A 16827-nucleotide genomic window follows, 5' to 3' on the forward strand; every position below is an offset into this window, starting at 1 on the left:
TATTTTTGAGACAGAGAGAGACAGAGCATGAACGGGGGAGGGTCAGAGAGAGGGAGACACAGAATCTGAAACAGGCTCCAGGCTCTGAGCTGTCAGCACAGAGCCTGACTCGGGGCTCAAACTCACGGACCGTGAGATCATGACCTGAGCCGAAGTCGGCCGCTCAACCGACTGAGCCACCCAGGCGCCCCCATTTATGTTTTTAAATGATGCACTGAAGTGTTGTTGGGAGGTGTACGTGCAGGAGCAGGACTTAACACGGATGGGCTCCATTCCAAGAATGGGGGGAAGGTTTCACTGGATGCAGAAGGGGCCAAGCAAACGGCAGCCCCTGTGGGGGCTCTTACTGGGATTTGGCCACCTTCCCAGAGAGGAATCTCCAAATTCTGGCCAATAGTGCATAAGCCAGGCTGCCAACAGTCTGCAACTGCAGCAAAATAGGGGGTGGAAGGCCTCCCCCTTCCGAGTAATCAGACGTTCATACAATCTTCAGACTTCTCACAAGGCACCTCATCTCCCTCTTACCTATATGTGAAAATACCAGATTGGCACTATCCAGAATGTAGTTCAAGTCTCCTGCTGTGGCAGAAGAGGCAGAGTCTCCTGGACGTTTGGGGGGGGGGGGGGGGGCGCTGGGAATCAACTCTCCAAGCAGATCCCCATCATTCCTGTCTTGAGTCTCCCCCACCCCTCACCACGGCCAAAGGTAGCAGCACCTCTCATTTCCAACCTTTACAGAGTTCTGACACAGTCATCAGTGTCCTCACGGCTTTCGTCTTGCAGACAAAAAAAAGGATGTCAGCAATCTCCATTCTGCTAAATTAGCAAGCATCCATCTGTCAGCTTTCCAGCTTCCAAACTACAAAGATGAGGTGACAATGCTCATCGGCTTTAGCCATCTTTCCCTTTGCCCTTATGGTTCTGTGACTTTCTCCTTCCTCCACCTGCAGAAGAGAGCACGTTCCAGCAGAAGACGGCTGCTAACACCTCTCCAGTTAGAAATCCTCCGTCGGTTCCCTCCTGCCCCTGGCAATGCGGGCACGTGAGGTCTCCCGGAACTCTGCTCCGTCTCTCCTACTGTCTTCACAGACCCGTCCGGGTCTCTGCCGTCGGCTCTGTGTGCTCCGGCCTGTTCTTTCACACTGCCTTTCAAAGCACGAAAAGCATCCCCAGCAGAGGCCACGCTCTTTCAGCTCCTCTGCCGCACTTGCACAAACTGCCTCTCCACAGAGTTTCCATTACTCGTTTGCTGAGATTCCGTCTGTCCCGTTCGTTCTACCCCAGTAAGAGCCGCCTGTTCTTGCTCTGCTCCTCCAAGTACAGTGTCTCTCTCAACGGACTCTGACAGATCTGCTTACTCGTGACTTCTTCACCTACTCGGCACCTGACCAAGACAGCTCGTGGCCAAGAAGCAGGTGGTGAGAGGGAGCTGTTCTCTTTAGGAGTGAGGAAATGACATCATTGGCCTGCAGCCTCACTGACGGGGGCAGATTGGCCCCCATTCAGTCCTGCTCCAGATCTCCTGGGAACAGGCACGCCTGGCCCCCACAACCACGCACAGAAGGCATCTGCGTTTTGCACCTGCCGAAGCTGAAGCCCCAAGGTCTCCCATTCTCCAAGGTTTAGAGGATACCGAGCCATCTCTGCCACACAGCACGGGAAGAACGGAGCCTGTCCTCACCTCTCCAGCAAAGCTAAGCTTCATCTTCCAGGCTCCTTCTCTACACACATCCTGCTCACCGTGTTGCTCCAGAGAGAGCAGACACACAGAAATCACAGCAATTTTCTGAGAGGACCAAATGGTTCACGCCCCGGCTATGACGGTCTGAATGGTTTAGTCGTTTCCAGTTAAAGAGTTTCTGCAGTTGGGGTTAAGAGTATTTGAGACAGAGCGATCGGAGTTGCTGTCAAAAGAGATTCTTAAAGTGACCAGAAGGCTGAACGACCAGAGGAAGCCAGCCATGAAAACATCTGGGGGAAGAGCATAATGGGCACAAGGAACAGCACCAGGGAAAGGCCCTGCGGTGAGCACAGTAGGCTTACTGTGTTCAAAAAGTAACAAGAAACACCATGTAACTGGAATGGAGTGAGAGCCAAGGAAAGTCAAAGACGACACAGGCTAAGAGGTGGGCAGGGATTAGAGGAGGGAGGGCAGAGTAGGCCATGGTAAAGAGCAAGGCTATCATCTCAGAAGAGTTATCAGAAGAGTCTGAGCAGGGAAGAAACAAAAGCTGATTCACACAGTCTACAAGATTCTCTAGTCACTATATGGAGATCAGACTGTGAATCCGAGAAACGATGTAAGAACATCTGTTGAGAATCTATGTTATTTATCCTGGGGAAGATGATGGCAGACACACAGAGTAGAGGAAGCGAAGCCAGAGGAAAGAGACCCTTACAAATAGACAAGAACAACTACTACTTTCGGATCTACTGGACTAAGGATGCATGCTCCCATTTAAAACAACTACAAGGGGTGCCTGGGTGGCTTGGTCAGTTAAGCGTCCGACTTCGGCTCAGGTCATGATCTCATGGTCCGTGAGTTCGAGCCCCGCGTCAGGCTCTGTGCTGACAGCTCAGAGCCTAGAGCCTGCTTCAGATTCTGTGTCTCCCTCTCTCTCTGCCCCTCCCCTGTTCATGCTCTGTCTCTGTCTCAAAAATAAATAAACGTTAAAAAAGAAAATAAATAAATAAATAAATAAATAAATAAATAAATAAATAAATCAACTACAAAATAGGCACAATACACGGAACATTGGTTTTCAAGACGCTGGACGTGAAACAAAGCTGGACAGTGATCTCTGAGACACAGAAAGAAAGAAGGCTCTGTAGGAGCCTCTATATCCCCTCCACTTAGACCTGATTAACCTGCAACCTAAGGACATACTAAACGGCAAATACCAAGGAAGAACCTTGCCTTCCAAGTGATGGATGCTCAATTAAAATTACATCCTCATAAATTAGCATTGGTATGTGACTACTAGTATCTATCTACAGGAAAAGGAATTTTCAAAGAACAGGTACATAAAATTGCACTAGCAATCAGCACTAACATACACATTTTGCAATCACCGCTAACGTTGACATTTACAACTGATTTGACGAGGAGGACGCTAACTTTGACCCCTAATTAAGCAAAATGTTATCTATCCCTCAGAAAAAGAATTGTGTTCTTCTCATTTGTAGACCTGTATTCCAAAAAAAAAAAAAAAAAAAAAAAAAGCTATATTCCTTTGTTAATATATTCTATACTATGTCAATTTCAAAATCTGTGGATATTTGTTTTCTCTCATTATAGAAGTACGTTCATCAATAAAAAAAATTGTGGAAATTTGTTTTCTCTTGTTACATAAATACAACTATAATAGCCACAATTTTGGATCTTACCCCATAAATCCTAACATAGTTCATCTCTATAGGAAAAAGTTTTCTAATCTCTAATCTAGATCAATCTCAGCAATGCTAGGGTCTCCTGAGTATTCTACAATAAGGAGAAAGCTAGATCCAGAAACAGACATTCCGTATGGTATTCTTCAAAAATCCATATGTATTCAAGGTTCCTCTGAGGTGTAATGGAGCATGAACTAGTCCAGAAGATGTTAATCAGGAAGCATCAGAGCATGAAGGGAATCTCAGGAACATCAGGACAACTTCTCCTTTTAGAGGAAGGAAGTGGAACCTAGGGAGACTGAGGATCTGCCCAGCAAAGGACCACTCCAGAAATCCTCCTGACTCTGCCTCCTGCTCCACTTCTGTAGACTGTCTGGGCTTCAGTGGCTCATTCCTGAATCTTACAAAAATGAAAAATGACCAAACCACCAGTCAAGAATGCCTCTCAAAGATGCAAACAAGAACCAACTTTAACACCCTGCCTTGGATTATCCTCACATCTAGGTAACTCCAGGTATTTCCCACCAACCAGCTTCAGTTCCACAGGTCTTCTCTGCATCGTTGGTGTTTCCCAGATGATGGTGTTAAGTGAAAAATTAAACCCTTAGAAAAGTCTAGGGGAAAAAAATTCAATATCAAGTATATAGAGGCCAAGAAATACTACGACTAAAACTAATAAATCCCACCTGATCGTGGTAAATAATTCTTCTAATATATTGTTGGATCTGGTTGGCTAGTATCTTTTTGAGGATTTCTGCATCCCTGTTCATCAGGGAAATTGGTCTCTAGTTCTCCTTTTTAGTGGGGTCTTTGTCTGGTCTTGGAATCAAGGTAATGCTGGCCTCAAAGAATGAGTTTGGAAGTATTCCTTCCACTTCTATTTTTTGGAACAATTCAAGAGAATAGGTGTTAACTCTTCTTTAAATGTTTGGTAGAATTCCCCTGGAAAGCCATCTGGCCTTGGACTCTAGCTTTTTGGGAGACTTTTGATTACTAATTCAATTTATTTCCTGGTTATGGGTCTGTTCCAATTTTCTATTTCTTCCTGTTTCCGTTTTGGTAGTTTATATGTTTCCAGGAATTTATCTATTTCTTCCAGATTGCCCAATTTATTGGCATATAATTGCTCATAATATTCTCTTATCATTATTTGTATTTCTGCAGTGTTGGTTGTGATTCTCTTCTTTCATTCTTGATTTTACTTATTTGGGTCCTTTCCTTTTTTCTTTTTGATCAAACTTGCTAGGGATTTATCAATTCTGTTAATTCTTTCAAAGAACCAGCTCGTGGTTTCATTGATCTGTTCTACTATTGTTTTTTTATTTCGACAGCATTGATGATTTCTGCTCTAATCTTTATTATTTCCTGTCTCCTGCTGGTTTGGGGTTTTATTTGCTATTATTTTTCCAGCTGTTTAAGGTGTAAGGTTAGGTTGTGTATCTGAGACCTTTCTTCCTTCTTTAGCAAGGCCTGGATTGCTATCTACTTCCCTCTTACGACTGCTTATGCTGCATCCCAGAGATTTAGGACTGTCATGTTATCATTTTCATTGGCTTCCATGAACTTTTTATTTCCTCTTTAACTTCACGGTTACCTGTTCACTCTGTAGTAGATGCTCCTTAATCTCCCAGTATTCGTGGTCTTTACAAATTTTTTCTTGTGATTGATTTCGAGTTTCAGAGCATTGTGGTCTAAAAATGTACATGGTATGATCTCGATATTTTTGTACTCGTGGAGGGCTGATTTTGTGGCCCAGTATGTGATCTATTATGGAGAATATTCCATGTGCACTCGAGAAGAATCTGTATTCCTCTGCTTTAGGATGAAATGTTCTGAATATATCTGTTAAATCCATTCGGTCCAGTGTGTCATTCAAAGCTATTGTGTCCTTGTTGATTTTCTGCTTAGATGATCTGTCCATTGCTGTAAGTAGAGTGTTGAAGTCCCCTACTTTTATGGTGTTGTTATCAATGAGGTTTTTTATCTTTGTGATTTATAGATTTATGTATTTGAGTGCTTCCACATTGGGGGCATAAATGTACAGAATTGTTAGATCCTCTTGGTGGATATACCCCTTAATTATGATATAATGCCCTTCTTCATCTCTTGTTATAGTCTTTATTTTAAAATTTAGATTGTCTCATATAAGTGTGGCTACTCTGGCTTTCTTTGGGTGACCATTAACATGATAGATGGTCCTCCATCCCCTTACTTTCAATCTGAAGGTGTCTTTAGGTCTAAAATGGGTCTCTTGTAAACAGCATACAGATGGATCTTGTTTTCTTATACATTCTGTTACCCTGTGTCTTTTGACTGAAGTATTTAGTCCGTTGACATTTAGAGTGAGTACTGAAAGAGAGGAATTTATTGCCACTGTATTGCCTGTAGAGTTGGAGTTTCTGGTGGTGTTCTCTGGTCCTTTCTAGTCTTTGTTGCCCTTGGTCTTTTTTTGTTTGTTTCATCTTTTCTCCCATCAGAGAGGCCCCCTTAAAATTTCTTGCAGGGCTGGTTTAGTGGCCATGAACTCGTTTAGTTTTTGTCTGGGAAACTCTTTATCTCTCCTTTTATTCGGAATGACAGCCTTGCTGGATCAAGAATTCTTGGGTACATATTTTTCTGAGTCATCACATTGAATATATCCTTTCTGGCCTGCCAAGTTTCTGTGGATAAGTCTGCTGTGAACCTGATCTGTCTTCCCTTATAGGTTAAGGAATTTTTTTCCTTGTTGTTTTCATAATTCTTTCCTTCTTTTTGTATTTTGTGAATTTGACTAGGATATGCCTTGTTGGTGGTGGTTTTTTGTTGAATCTAATAGGAATTTTCTGTGCTTCTTGGGTTTTGAGGTCTGTGTCTTTCCCCAGGTTAAGAAAGTTTTCTACTATGATTTGTTCACATAAACCTTCTACCCCTTTCTCTCACTCTTCATCTTCTGGGACTCCTATCATTCAGATGTTGTTTCTTTTTAATAAGCCACTGAGTTCTATAATTCTTATATTGTGCTCTCTTGCCTTAGTTTCCCTCTTTTTTTTTTCTGCTTCATTATTCTCCATAATTCTGTCTTCAATATCACTGATTCACTTCTCTGCTTCATCCATCCTTGCCACCATGGCATCTAAACAGTCCTAAAATTTGTATGGAACCAGAAAAGACCCAAAAGGCCAAAGCAATCCTGAAAAAGAAAACCAAAGCTGGAGGCATCACAATCCCAGACTTCAAGATGTATTACAAAGCTGTAATCAAGACAGTATGCTACTGGCACAGAGACCCACAAACAGATGGCCAACTAATCTTTGACAAAGCAGGAAAGAATATCCAAAGGAATAAAGACAGTCTCTTCAACAATTGGTGTCGGGAAAACTGGACAGCGACATGCAGAAGAAAACCTAGACCACATTCTTACACCATACACAAAATAAACTCAAAGTAGATCAAAGACCTAAACATAAGACAGGAAGCCATCAAAATCCTAGAGGAGGAAGCAGGCAACAACCTCTTTGACCTTAGCAACTTCTTACTCAACAGGTGTCCAGAGGCAAGGGAAACAAGCAAAAATGAACTATCAGGACCTCATCAAGATAAAAAGCTTCTGCACAGCAAAGGAAAAAATCAGCCAAACTAAAAGGCAACCAACGGAATGGGAGAAGATATTTGCAAATGACATATCAGATAAAGGGCTAGTATCCAAAATCTATAAAGAACTTATCAAACTCAACACCCAAAAAGATTAATCCAGTGAAGAAATGGGCAGAAGACATGAATAGACACTTCTCCAAAGAAGACATCCAGACACATGAAAATATGCTCAACATCCACTCATCATCAGGGAAATACAAAGCAAAACCACAATGAGATACCACCTCACACCAGTCAGAATGGCTAACATTAGTAACTCAGGCAACAACAGATGCTGGCAAGGATGCGGAGAAAGGGGAACCCTCTTCTACTGCCGGTGGGAACGAAAACTGGTACAGCCACCCCAGAAAACAGTACGAAGGTTCCTTAAAAAATTAAAAACAGAACTACCCTATGGCCCAGCAATGGCACTAGTAGGTATTTAGCCAAAGGATACAGATGTGCTGTTTCAAAGGGGCACATGACCCCAACAGCACTATTGACAATTGCCAAAGTATATAAAAAGCCTAAATGTCCACTGACAGATGAATGAATTAAGAAGATATATGTATAAATATACATATACATACACACACACTCATAATGGGGTATTACTTGGCAATCACTATATATACATATACACCACACACACACACACACATGCACACACACACAAAATGGAATATTACTTGGCAACCAAAAGAATGAAGTCTTGCCATTTGCAACAACATGGATGGAACTACAGTGTATTCTGCTAAGCGAAAGTAGAGAAAGACAAATATCATATGACTTCACTCATATGTGGAATTTAAGATACAAAACAGATGAACAGAAGGGAAGGGGAACAAAAATAATATAAAAACAGGGAGGGGGACAAAACACAAGAGACTCCTGAATATAGAGAACATACTGAGGGTTACTGGAGGGGTCACGGGTGTGAGGATGGGCTAAATGGGCAAGCGGCATTAAGGAAGACACTCACTGGGATGAGCACTGGGAATTATGTGTAGAGGATGAATCACTGGATTCTATTCCTGAAATTACTGCACTATGTGCTACCTTGGATAGAAATGAAAAAGTAAATAAAAATAAATAAGTAAAATAAGTTCCAAATTGAAACCATCAGAGAAAATCATACCTTGCTTGGCAGCCGAGCAGCAGCATCTCATGGTTATGAATCAAAATATATAAAAGAACGAGGAAGGCTTTTGCTCTAATCGAAGTTGATGGGCTGTCAAGTAAACGGATAACTGTAGAAACAAAATCCTGTGGAAGATATTAAAATATTTTGTGAGAAAACATGAAATAAATAGAGCAGTCAACTATCAGGGTCAAGGGTTTACAATAAACAGATGGCAGAAAATAAAATAATTTCAACTATTGTTATTGCATTCTTAATTTGGGCGGGAGTCTAACCAAAATTTTAATATGTATTATCTCATTTAAACCTGGAAAGTAGCCATAACAAGGTGACAGTATTATTCTTAAAGAGAAAAATGAACCGTGAAAAGTTAACAAATTCACAAAGTTGGATTGAAATCAAGGCCAACACGGGGCGCCTGGGTGGCGCACTCGGTTAAGTGTCCGACTTCAGCCAGGTCACGATCTCGCGGTCCGTGAGTTCGAGCCCCGTGTCAGGCTCTGGGCTGATGGCTCGGAGCCTGGAGCCTGTTTCCGATTCTGTGTCTCCCTCTCTCTCTGCCCCTCCCCCGTTCATGCTCTGTCTCTCTCTGTCCCCAAAATAAATAAACGTTGAAAAAAAAAAATTAAAAAAAAAAAAAAGAAATCAAGGCCAACAGGACAACAAAGCCCATCCATCTCTTCATCAATCAACCACCCAACAGTAAGGGTGGCAGTAAGTAATGAGAACTGGAAGTCACAACTGCATGTACCCATGAACCTCTGCACAAACCTGCTTGTACAGAAAGCACATCTCTAGTCTACACATCCGGTCTACACACCTGAAGTCCTACAGACATAAAATACCCAATACAGGACACAAAAGAAAAACCTGTATTCCTAGAACATTCTTTAACAAAAGGCATAATACAACACAGAGGGATAAATACTAACATTAGCATTATTTTCACTTTGTTTCAGGTGCCTAATGACAGGCAAAAAGGAAATGCAGGCGCACACACAGAGTTAATGAATATAAGCAGGCAGGAATACAGAATTATTAGCAAGATGGCCACACAGAGCAAGAGTGAACGTTCCCAACAGTCCTTAAGAGAAGGAAGCACCTAGCAGTAACACCATTACGTCCAAGGTAAATGTAAGCAGCTCTTTTGCCATGCCACTGTCCTTTTACGTTGGGTGCTGCATTGCCAAACAAGAAGAATTTGCAGCCAGGCATATGCTTTTATTTAAGGATGGAGATATACCTACGTATCTGTATCTATGCATGAATCTCACCTAATTCCTGAACCAAATAATCAAGCTAAGTCATCACCTGGGTTAAATAAAACCATAAACACCAAGGAATCTTTGAGTCATCTGTTTCCACCCCCCACACAAACACATAATTCCAAAACCACTCAAAGATCCACTAGTCTTAGACTGAAAAACTGTCCCAATTACAGAAGACTTCAAAGACATGATAATTGACTGCAATTCAAGATCTGGCAATTTTGTTTCACATCAAAGAACACAACTGGGATGATCGTGACATCTGAAAAAGTTATGTAGATGAGTTAATGTTAACTTCTTTTTAAATCCATTGCCTGATTTTAGGGAATATTCAGTAAACTGATTACAAGTAAAGGAGCATCAGGTCTGCAACCTCTTCTCAAACTGGTCACACATGTACTTGCACACACGAGGTAAAAGACAAAAAGAGGAACTATGAAGCAAACATGGTAAAACGCTAACATTTTCTGAATGTGGATGAAGGGTATATTGCAATCCTTTGAACTCCACATCCAAAACTAAGCTCAGAACCTACCCTAAACATGAGTCTCCCCCTCTGAGGATCATCAGCTCAAGACCATGCTTGAAAAACCTGAGCATCTTCCTTGACTCCTCATTCCTCCCATGTACAATTGATCCCCTGTTACTATGAGAATGATACCCCCATTGATGTTGCCTTATCTTGCAATACACCATATTTTTCGATTACTAGAACATGTTTTATCTCACTTTGCTTTCTTCCATCTATCCTAGAAATCTTAGCCACAGTGATCTTCTCCCACAGCAAATGAGTACAATATTCACCTATAAAATATTCTCCATAGTTCCTGCAACTCCTAAGATGAAGCCAAAATTCCTTATCATGGCATACAAGGCTCTTCATGATCTGGCTTTTTATTACCTTCCCCAAATCACTTAATATACCACCATTCCTCTATATAACCCCCAACACTCACCCTAGGGAAATAAACCAAGAGAAGAGTATATTGAACACAGGAAAGATGCAAAGGGAATCCCCAGATGATTTCCAGGGTGATAGCTATAAATGGGCACAGAGAGCAGCCTACCCATATTGGAGTTGGTCAGAAGACTCCAGGACAGATCTCCTTAAGGAGAAAAAAATGGACAGAATACCCAATGTATGGGAATGCAATCTGAAATTTAAAAGTGATGTAATAACATTCTGCTGAATGTTGAGCTAACCAAAATTAACAGAATGAGTGCATGTATGTGGCAAGCAGGGCCGAATGTCAGACTTGAAAACAAACTCCAAATGAATATAATATTTAAAAAATAACAAAAAAGGATGAAAAGATCTAGAAGAGGCTACAGGAGATAAACACATTAGATGCATGCATCTAACTACTTACACACACACACTTACATACTTATACAAGCATTTATAGACATGAAAAAGGTCCAAACAGTTAATTATACGAGAAAACAAGTACAGACAATATACCTCAGGAACAGAGGCAAAAATCCTCTCCAAATATCAACAAGTTGAGTCCAACAATACATCAAAAGTATAAATTAAAAAATCACAAACAAGTCGAGGTTATCTCAGAAATGCAAGACTGGCTCAATATTTGAAAATCAATCAGTGTAATTCATCAGAAAAATAAGAAAAACCACATGATCGTATCAGTGGATGATGAAAAAGCATTTGACAAAATTCAACATGCATTCATGATAAAAACTCACCCAACTAGAACAGAAGGGAACTTCCTCAATCTGTAAAAGGGAATCTAGAGAAAAATTATAACTAACATCAAAATTAAAGGGGAAACACTTGATGCTTCCCCACCAAGACTGGGAATTAAACAACCATGTGCATTCCCATCACTCAGTGTTTTACTGAAAGTCACTGCCAGTGTGATAAGGAAAGAAAAATAAATGTCATTCACACTGGAATCAAAGAAATATTCTCAGAGGTTGTGATTAGCTATGTAGAAAATCCCAAAGAATCAATAAAAAGGCTTCTACAACTAATAAGTTTAGCAAGATCTGGTGTATTTCTATACACGAATGATGAACAATTAAACAGCAAATTTTTAAAGTATCATTTTTCAATAACTCTAACAATAACAACAAAAAGAAATACAGGTATAAAACTAACAAGAAAGGTAGAGAATTATTAAACTGCTAACTCTAAAAAATTAAGAAAGAGGGGCGCCTGGGTGGCTCAGTCGGTTAAGCGTCCGACTTCAGCTCAGGTCACGATCTCGCGCTCCGTGTGTTCGAGCCCCGCGTCGGGCTCTGGGCTGATGGCTCGGAGCCTGGAGCCTGTTTCCGATTCTGTGTCTCCCTCTCTCTCTGCCCCTCCCCCGTTCATGCTCTGTCTCTCTCTGTCTCAAAAAAAAATAAACGTTAAAAAAAAAAAATTTTTTTTAAAAATTAAGAAAGAAAAATGTTAAAGACATAAATAAGAGATATTCCATGTTCATCTATTAAAAAAAAAAAAAACTCCAACTTCATATGCCAATTTTCCCCCAAAGGGACCCATAGATTTATTGCAATTCTAATCAAAATAATCCCAACAGGATTTTCTTTAGATATAGACAAGCTAATTGTAAAATTTATATGGAAAGGCAAAGGAACTCACAAGCAGAACAATTTGGGGAAAAAAATACATAATCACACAATGATTTCAAGACATTAAAAAAAAAAAAAACCCTACGGTAATCAAAACAATGTGGTATTGACAAAATGACAGGTTACACAGACCAAAGAAACAGAAATAAAAGTCAATGATCTTAAGACAAAAGTACAATTATTTCGTTTAATTCCCACAATTCCCTAAGGTAAATTATTACCTTTTATCAGACGAGAAAATGGTTAGAGGTGAAGAACAACGCACAAGGACTAGTTGTTGGAAACTAGCAATACTGTCATTCTTTCTCCAAGTATTTTCTCAATTGCTAACAAGTAGGAAATCTAATTAACCTGAGTTTCACTGAATTTCATGTTTACTTCCCTCCTATCCAGGGCTTGTTGGGGAAATGTTAACACGCAACAAGAACAAGAGTAGATAATTAACAATCTAAGATAACTAAGCCTTAGCAATACTATTATAATGATACTGAAGCTTATTTACATATCCTTTGTTTTACATCAAGGTTGAGGTCTTCTGGAGGAAAAACGTGGTTTTAATTAAATATAAAATGGGTAGTTAAACATTTATATTATATTTAACTGCCTGTTTTCTAACCTTAAAGCATTGATTTCTTGAACCTAGTAAAAGTAAACTTTCTAAGTAACTGCGTTAGAAACTTCTATAATTAATGTAATCAATCATAACCAAAGAATGTCATAATGTTTTAAAAATTAGAAGCCTTTATCATTGAAAATATTTGTTATTACAGTTTTACACTCTATGGGGTGCCTGGGTGGCTCAGTCAGTTGGGCATCCGACTTCGGCTCAGGTCATGATCTCACGGTCCGTGAATTCAAGCCCCACATCAGACTCTGTGCTGACAGCTTGGAGCCTGGAGCCTGCTTCGGATTCTGGGTCTCCCTCTCTCTCTGTCCCTCCCCTGCTCAAGCTCTGTCTCTCTCAAATATAAACATTATTAAGTTTTTTTTTTTTTTAATAAGTAAGGCACTTCATATTGGCTTCTGAATTTGCTGTGTCTTGCTTACAACAAAATGAATCACTCTGCGTTTATCCTGGATGAGTCTCAAAGCAAGAGATTGGACTTTATTATTGGTTTCAGTCCTACTTTTAGAGATCTGGAGATAGAAAAGTTCTTAATCTAGAGACATTTAAAATGACTTTGTGGTTTTCTTCAGAAAGGAAATAGGCTGGCCAACTGTAGGACTATCACAGCACCCTTTAAAAATATCCTATTTTGTACAAAATGTTTACATTCCGTATCTTATCATGTACAAAATAACAGTGCCACTGACATCAATGGAACTTCAATGGAATGAATTACTAAGCCTTGTCAAAATAGGCACTTTCCATTTCCTTTAAAATGTTGCAAATTGTCCAACTGTAACTAAAAGAATGCAGTGTTTTGCCTTGTGTTACTTTCAGACTCACTACTGTCTAATAAAGCACAAATTTCATGGACCAAAAAAAAAATAAAGGTGAAAAGGGAATTTTGGATAAAGGACAGTCTTTTCAGGGGCACTTGGGTGGCTCAGTTGGTTAAGCCTCTGACTTCAGCTCAGGTCATGATCTCAGTTCATGCACTCAAGCCCCGCGTCGGGCTCTGAGCTGACAGCTTGGAGACTGAAGCCTGCTTCAGATTCTGTGTCTCCCTCTCTCTCTGCCCCTCCCCCTCACCGCCCCCCCCCACCCCGCTCTGTCTCAAAAATAAATATGCATTTTAAAAAATATATTTTTTTAAAAGGACAGTTTTTTCAATAAATAGTACTGGAACAACTGGATAGCTACATGCAAAAAAAAAAAAAAAATTACTTCAATCCATTCCGTGCACCATACACAAAAATGACGATCATACAAAATAAGTCATACACTGCATAAAAAGTGTAAAACTATAAAATTCTTAAAAGAAAACAAACCAGAAAATCTCCATGACCTTAGGCTAGGAAGAGTTTTCAGATATGACACCAAAAGCACAAACCATAAAAGAACTAACTGATAAACTGAACTTCATGAATATTAAAACCTCTCCTCTGTGGAAGACCCTGTAAGAAAAGACAAGCCAGATACTGGCATAAAATATTTGTAACCAGAATATACGAAGAAATCTCAAAACTCAATATTAAGCAAAAACATTTTTAATGGACAAAATATTTAAACAGACATTTCACCAAAGAACCTATGCAGATATTCAAATAAATACAAGAGGATGCTTAATGTCCGTTACAATAATGCAAATTAAGATCACAATGAGACACTCGGCAATTATTAGAATGACCAAATGAAAAAGGACTAGGTTGTTGAGCAACTAGAACTCTGTATACATTGCTGATAGGACTGCAAAATGGTACGGTCACCCTAGAAAATAGCTTGGCACTCGGGGCGCCTGGGTGGCTCCGTCGGTTGAGCATCTGACTTTGGCTCAGGTCATGATCTCACAGCTCGTGAATTCAAGCCCCGCGTCGTGCTCTGTGCTGACAGCTCAGAGCCTGGAGCCTGCTTCAGATTCTGTGTCTCCCTCTCTCTCTGCCCCTAACCCACTCGCATTCTGTCTCTGTCTCTCTCAAAAATAAACAAACATTAAAAAAAAATTTTTTAAACAAAAAAGAAAACAGCTTGGCACTTTGATAAAAAATTGTTAAATGCCCACCTACCATATATAATATAGCATTCCACTTCTAAGCATTATTCTAGTTGAATAAAAATATACGTTCACAGAAAAACCTACACACAAAGTTGACAACAAGAGTTTTCTTAATAGTCAAAAAATGGAAACAAGCCATCTGTCCTTGAATGAGTATGTGGATAAACTGTGATATATCTAGATAATGGAATATTACCCAGCAATAAAAAAAATAAACTATTGATATGCACAACATGGATGAATCTCAACTACATTTAAAAAAACAAGTCTCAAAGATTACATACAGTATAGTTCCATTTACATAACATTTTAGAACAAGTAAACCTCTGGAGCAGAGAAGACATCAGTAATTGCCGGGGATTGGGATGGGAAGTGGTCTTCCTAAAAAGGGAGGAGCAAAGTGTCCTCCTTTGGGATGCTGTAATCATTCTGTGTCCTTCTTGTGGTAGTAACGACAGGGTCTAAGCATATGTTAATTCTCACAGAATTGTATTCCAAAAGGTGACTGACACTGTACATAATTGTTAGAAGTGATAAAAGTGATAAATACAACAGAGAGAATATAATACAGATGTAGATACCTCTTGATATATATATACACATACACACACACACACACACACACACACACACACACACACACACACACACACACTAGGCAAACTCAACAAGAATACAAAGCAGGAATGGTGTTTTTGTACCCAATATACAAAGAGTTACATAATGATTCCTCCTCCTATACAAGGCAGAATTTAGGCCAAAAAGAAGTAAACAAGACAAGGAACATCTTTAATGCTAAAGGCCACCATTCAAAACAAACACTTAACAGTAATGAATACAGCAATGAATGCTATGCCTTAAATAAATAGCACTGGGGCACCTGGGTGGCTCAGTCAGTTAAGCGTCCAACTTCGGCTCAGGTCATGGTCTCAAGGTTGGTGGGATCTAGCCCTGTGTCGGGCTCTGTGTTGACAGCTTGGAGCCTGGAACCTTTTTTTGGATTCTCTCTCTCTCTGCCCTTGCCCTGTTCACACTCTCAAAAAAATAAAGATTAAAAAAAAATAGCATAGCAACCACTTCTATACAGTGGAAACTATAGAAGATGTAAGGAGCAATAGACTATCACACCACTCTCAGTCCAAGACTGTCAAGAGAACAAAAATAAGTAAGGATATAAAAGACTAAATAACATAAACAACAAATTAGATGTTATGGGTATATATCAAACTTTATACTTAGATAACAGAAAATGTACCTTTTCTTTTTTTTTTTTAAGGTTTATTTTTGAGACAGAGAGAGACAGAGCATGAATGGGGGAGGGGCAGAGAGAGAGGGAGACACAGAATCGGAAGCAGGCTCCAGGCTCTGAGCCATCAGCCCAGAGCCTGACGCGGGGCTCGAACTCACGGACCGTGAGATCACGACCTGAGCTGAAGTCGGACGCTCAACCGACTGAGCCACCCAGGCGCCCCGAAAAATATACCTTTTCTTAAACACACACAAAATGTTCCTTTAAAATGACCATATAAAAGGTCACAAAGAAAACCTTAATATAACCCATAAAATTAAAAAAATTTTTTTTTAGATTTCACCCATCCCCCCACTCACCTCCTCTCGGGCAACCACCAATTTGTTCTCTGCATTTAAAACTATCTTTTGTTTCAGGGCGCGTGGGTGGCTCAATCGGTTAAGTATTCAACTCTTCATTTTGGCTCAGGTCATGATCTCACAGTTCGTGAGTTCAAGCCCCACATCAGGCTCCGGTCTAACAGTGTGCAGCCTGCTTGGATTCTCTCTCCCCTTCTCTCTCTCTGCCCCTCCCCCACTCACTCTGTCCCTCTTAAAATGAATAAATAAACTTTAAGAAAGTATCTTTTGTCTCTTGTTTCACTTGTTTTCTTAAATTCCAAGTGAGTGAAATCATATGGTATTTGTCTTTCTCTGACTTATTTGTGTGTGTGTGTGTGTGTGTGTGTGAGAGAGAGAGAGAGAGAGAGAGAGAGAGAGAGAGAGAGAGAGAGAGAGAGAGATATCTTTATCCATTCATCTATCAATAGATGTTTGGGTTGCTTCCATATCTCGACTATAGTAAATAATGTTGCAATAAACAAAGATGCGTTATCCCTTTGAATTATTCATATTCTTTGGGTAAATACCCAAT

General features: G+C 40.0%; 1 protein-coding gene across 7 annotated transcripts in view; it reads right to left on the reverse strand.

Annotated features, from left to right (window-relative positions):
• ULK4 (unc-51 like kinase 4) overlaps positions 1-16827 on the reverse strand; it is a 583293-nt gene that overhangs the window by 416914 nt on the left and 149552 nt on the right. For all 7 annotated transcript variants that reach the window (XM_086720525.1, XM_086720521.1, XM_086720524.1 and 4 more), the window contains one exon: positions 8141-8268. In XM_086720525.1, coding sequence (XP_086576651.1) covers positions 8141-8268 — 128 coding nt within the window. The remainder of the gene's footprint in view (positions 1-8140; positions 8269-16827) is intronic.

The sequence above is a fragment of the Puma concolor genome, chromosome C2 (genome assembly GCF_028749965.1).
Source record: "Puma concolor isolate L17-30 chromosome C2, mPumCon1.1.hap2, whole genome shotgun sequence".
Classification (NCBI taxonomy): Eukaryota; Metazoa; Chordata; class Mammalia; order Carnivora; family Felidae; genus Puma; species Puma concolor.